The 4,802-nt window shown below is 55.9% G+C and overlaps 2 protein-coding genes across 2 annotated transcripts; both read right to left on the reverse strand.

The window, feature by feature from the left end:
* Positions 1-622: 622 nt before the first annotated feature.
* SPRG_15456 (TKL protein kinase) lies at positions 623-2,364 on the reverse strand (the record flags this gene model as incomplete). The annotated part of the gene is made up of 7 exons (XM_012354522.1): positions 623-923; positions 970-1,111; positions 1,163-1,421; positions 1,466-1,871; positions 1,917-1,958; positions 2,011-2,243; positions 2,291-2,364. 7 exons carry the CDS (start codon positions 2,362-2,364, stop codon positions 664-666), a joined length of 1,416 nt encoding a protein of 471 aa, XP_012209912.1. The 3' UTR covers positions 623-663.
* Positions 2,365-2,739: 375 nt separating this feature from the next.
* Positions 2,740-3,350, reverse strand: SPRG_15457 (hypothetical protein; the record flags this gene model as incomplete). Its single annotated transcript, XM_012354523.1, has 3 exons — positions 3,080-3,350; positions 2,961-3,026; positions 2,740-2,914 (listed from the first exon to the last, which is right to left on the reverse strand). Exons 1-3 carry the CDS (start codon positions 3,340-3,342, stop codon positions 2,740-2,742), a joined length of 504 nt encoding a protein of 167 aa, XP_012209913.1. The 5' UTR covers positions 3,343-3,350.
* Between the last annotated feature and the right edge of the window lie 1,452 nt (positions 3,351-4,802).

The following is a 4,802-nucleotide window of genomic DNA, read 5'->3' on the forward strand; positions in this document are numbered from 1 at the left end:
CTGGCGGCGCCAAGTTGACCGACTTTGGCGTCTCGCGCGAGCTCTGCGACTCGCGCACGCTGACCAACGGCATTGGCACGTTCCAGTGGATGGCGCCCGAGGTCATCAACGGCTCGTCGTACACTGAGGCGGCCGACATTTACTCGTTTGGTACTACGTTTCTACTCGTTCGAGATGCGGTTGCTCAGAAGAGAGGCATGGACGTAGGGGTGATTGTATCGGAGATGAGTACGCACGAGGTGCCGTACACCCAACGCTGTTTCTCGTCGCAGAGTGCGCAGAGTCTTTTGACCAAGGTCGCGAGCGGCGACCTGCGACCCGACTTTGACGCGACGTCGCCGCGTTGGGTCCATAAGGTTGGTGCGCGCTGCTTGGCGTGGGACCCGCGTCTGCGACCGACCACTTTGGAGCTCACGGTGTTGGTGCGGCAGTTTGTCGATTGTCTTGTGGATGACGATTATATGTCCTAAATGCGATCTATAAGTCTTAAAGATGATCTGTACTAGATTATCGCCATGAGTCAACAGCTATCTACCGTGCCAGGACCTACAGATGCAAAGGCGCAAGTCTAAAGTTGAGGCTACGGACGGCTTGAAAGCCACAACGTGGACGCATGCAACGTGAAAATAGCGTTCGATTTTGAATAAGTTGACTTGGGTGGATCTAATAAAACTTGGCTTTGACGCGCTGGAGGACGGCCGTGAGGTGGAGCGACGTCGGCCGGCCGCGCGGGTCCGTCGCCATGCACTGCTCGCCGAGCTCGACCACCCACGACGGCGTTTCGTCAAGAAGAAAGCTCGGGCGCAGCTCACCGGTGGTCACGCGCGACATGATGCTTTCCTGCGGGAACGCGTAACCCGTGTTGGGGTTGACCAAGCCGCTGTAGGGCACGGCGTGGGTCGAGAATTCCGACAAAAGGACGCCTACGAAAATGTCTCATAACCCTATCCCTAAATAGGAAATGGGTACCAAACGAGTAAACATCGGCAGCGATCGTATACTCGGTGCCGAGAATGACCTCGGGCGCCATCCACTGGTACGTGCCAATGCCGTTGGTCATCATCTCATCGGCTGCCTCGCGGGACGCGCCAAAGTCGGTTAATTTGGTGCCCTAATGGCCGAATATTGATGTTTCAAGCCAAAAACTCGAAATCGTGCATACCTTTTTCGAGTCGAGGAGGACGTTGCGGGACTTGAGGTCGCGGTGGATGATCGGCTGCGTAAACGTGTGGAGGTAGACAAGCCCTCGCGCGATGCTCATGATGGACGTAAACTTGTCCTGCCACGAAAACGCATCGCGCCGACAAGATGCCAGAATGCTGCGGAGGTCGCCACGGTCCATGAACTCGACAATGCACTCGATCTCGATCGGGCGGCGCCAGCTGACGCCGACAAACTTGACGATGAACGGCGAGTCCATCCTATTTCATCCATCAGTCTACTCCGTGCGTCTCTCGACGCGTACTGGATCATGAGCTTGATCTCTTCGATGAACTTTTGCACCGACTCGACGTGCGTGTCCTTGAGTCGCTTGATCGCGACCTTGTCGTTGCCGTACTGACCGAGCCAGACCTCGCCAAAGGCGCCAGCCGCCAGCGGCTTGGTGGCTGTGACCTTGAGGTCCGCGAGGTCGAGCTTGTGCATGCGCAGCTCTTCGATATTAATAAGGCCGTTCTCGGCCAGCTCGAGCGACGACTCGAGGGTTTGGAAGCCCGTGCCGTTTGCCCGGCGGAGGCGGCCGCCCGTGACCTCGCTTTGGAACGCGAGGAGGTCGGCCGCCGCCGTCTTCTTGCGGCGAATGAGCACTGCGATGAGCAATATCGCAATGATGGCAACGCCGCCAATCGCACACCCGATGATGAGCCCCGTGTCTAGTTTTTCATAAGACAACTTGTCCACAATGCAACCGTGTTTACCATTCTTGGACACGATGATGGGCGTCGGCGGTGGCAGTGCGTCTACGCGCATGGTCAGCGAATCATAACATGTCGCAAAATCCAAGTGTCGTACCTGGCACCACACAGACGTGAAAGGTGTGCGGCGATTTGCCGGCCCAGAGCGGTCGCACCGAGCCTTTCAGCGCGGCGCAGGCAGCTGCGTTCACGGCGAAGCCCGTGTCGAAGCGAAAGCCCGTGGACTCGACCGTGCTGGGCTCGGTCTCGTTGGCGTTGGGCAGCGCATTGAGCGCTTCGTACGTCTCGTTGTTGATGGTGAATTCTTGAATCGTACACCCCAAGCACGAGCTACAGCACGCAGCGATGAGCGTGCAATGTAGTACGCTAGGTCGCACAAGAATGCGATCGTTTTCGAGAGCCGGATGTTGACGATCGATGTAATCGGATTCGAACTCAGTTGCCTGCGCATATCCATATTCGGTCAGCCTTTTGCGACAGCAGGACATAGTGTTGTGTACAGGTATTGCATCGTGGTCCAGTCTTGGTCGGCGACGCGCGTGTACAAGTTGTCCCGCACGTTCCTACGTCGATATTTAGCGCCCCGCAAATATAAACTCAAAACTATCAAAAATCATCAAAATCATCCAAAGACGTACAAAAAAGTGAGGTTGGCCGGCAGGTAGTTGAAGTCGGAGAGCGTATTGTTCTGGATGGCCCTATGTACGATTAGGTGAGCCGATGCATCGCAATCCATAATGATCGTGTACAGGTTGATGGTCGTGGGCGGCAGGCCCTTGGGAATCGTCTGCAAGTTGTTTTTGCGCAAGGTACTTTACACAGCATGTCAATCCTGCTCCAGGAGGAGGCAATAGGCGTACATGGTCCGGAGGTGGTCGGGCCACTGAAACGTAGCGGGAAAAATCTCCAAGTTGGAGTCGAGGACGCCCAGCGACACAAGCGTCGACGGGAATTGCGTCTTGAGCTGCGTAAAGTCGATGCGCGAGATGTTCTGGATTTGCCTGCGATAAGAACTTAGCCCATGCGACGAGTCTCAAGAGAGCGTACAGCGCCTTGAGCGATGCGGGAAACTTCATGTCCTTCATGACCAGCGACGTCTTGTTGCCAATCTTCCTATACCATCGTGCCACATCGTGAGTCGCCGCATCCTGGCAAACGGCGGATACATATTGACGATGGTCGACGATGAGAGGTCGCCGACCGCGTTGAAGAAGGGCAGCGTCTTGGTCTCTTGGTCGAGTGTGATGTTGTTGACGACGGCGCAGTCGGTCGAGTTGATGATGCACGATCGGCCGACGATCGGGCACGCGGCGTCGGCCGTGTACACGAGCAGGTCGGGCGGGTACGAGCTGTAGAGGCAGGCGACCGCCGCCTTCGCCACCGGTGCCATGAGCAGCACCAGCATGAGCCGCAGCAGTCGGACGGCCATGATGCTCCAAGTGCGCAAGTGGGCTGCGGCTGGCACGAGAAAGGCAGTGCATCGAACCCCACGTGGCGCGTTCGTTGCGCTGTCCCACTCTCCTTCAAACCATGTGATTGGTCGCATGTCGCATACTTGTTTTATTTTAATCATTTGGGTTTTGTATGGGATGTTGTATTTTTAGTGCTTTTGGCGAATAAGAGGTTCTTTACTTGCAGTGCTGAGACGATTGTATTGCAAGAGTTTGCAGTTCATGATAGCATCACTCTCGTTTTGAAACGCTACACGATATGTAACGAGGGAGTAGGCCTCTATTTGCGACCGTCCAGCACCACATGAACGGCTGTGAGCAACCGCTCTTGGTGCAGAACAACGAACGCGCGAGTCGATAAGCTTGTGTGCAACTAGAGACGAGAAAGGTTGGATCTCCATGCATCTACCGGTACTATAGTACAGTGAAATATGAGACTCGAGTACGTACTGGAACCTGAAGCGATGGGAGTGGGAGGTTGACGTCGAACGATTCGAAGCCAGAGCTTTCGGTGCAGAGAGCGCTCGTCAAACGAACCAATCTCTTCAAGAAGCCATCTTGCTCCTACTACAGTACGTGCTTGGTGCGAGCATGACGAGCCGCGCGGCGTTGCAGCCGCCACGTTACAGCGCCCAAGATGAGAATGAGAACTGGAATTGGCGCCAACCCGCCGGCTGCTCCCTCTACTATCTCTCGATGTACAACCTGTGCACCAGCGCTCGCTCACGTTGTAGAGATTAGGATGATGGACCATAATCCGAATACGTGCATCCCAGCAACGATGGCGGCGCGCTCATTGGCGCCAAAAAAGGTGAGGGGTCGCAGCGCTCAAGACAGTGTTTTTTACAGTGTTTGGCATCCTGCCAGTGGATTGACTCTTGTTTATCCTACAGCCCTGCGCGTTCCGTGGGTGTCGACCACGTCATTCGCTACATGTACAATATGTACATCATCATGAAAAAGACGATATCACTATAATACGTCGACGGCCGGTCCTCGGGGCATTCCCTCGTTGCACAGCGTGGAGGCCCAAGATTGCACTTGGTCGAACCGTCGCGATCTTGTACGGATAACGCGTTTCGTATCCGACGGCGACGGCCGCGCTCGCACGATGGACGAGGTCGGCCTCGATGCATGACGCTCATGTGACAAGCGGCTTGTGTAGATGGACAAGACGGAGCTGGACGACCAGGTACGCTTGATGACGTAAGCGACCACGCGGCCATGGGCGGCGTAGAGCATGGACGAGATGTACGAGCTGCCCGACGACCTTGACGACCTTGACGCGAGGTACGTGGCGTCGTTTGCGCACAGCGTTCTTGACGGCGCCAGCTAGCGTCGATACGCTGGCATCACCGACCAAGCGCGCGTGTACGTACCAGTCGCCTATGCTACGAGTCGACCCATCCATCTCTCTGTGCAGTGCACGACAGCGACG

This window comes from Saprolegnia parasitica, assembly GCF_000151545.1.
Source record: "Saprolegnia parasitica CBS 223.65 unplaced genomic scaffold supercont2.166, whole genome shotgun sequence".
Taxonomy (NCBI): Eukaryota; Oomycota; class Saprolegniomycetes; order Saprolegniales; family Saprolegniaceae; genus Saprolegnia; species Saprolegnia parasitica.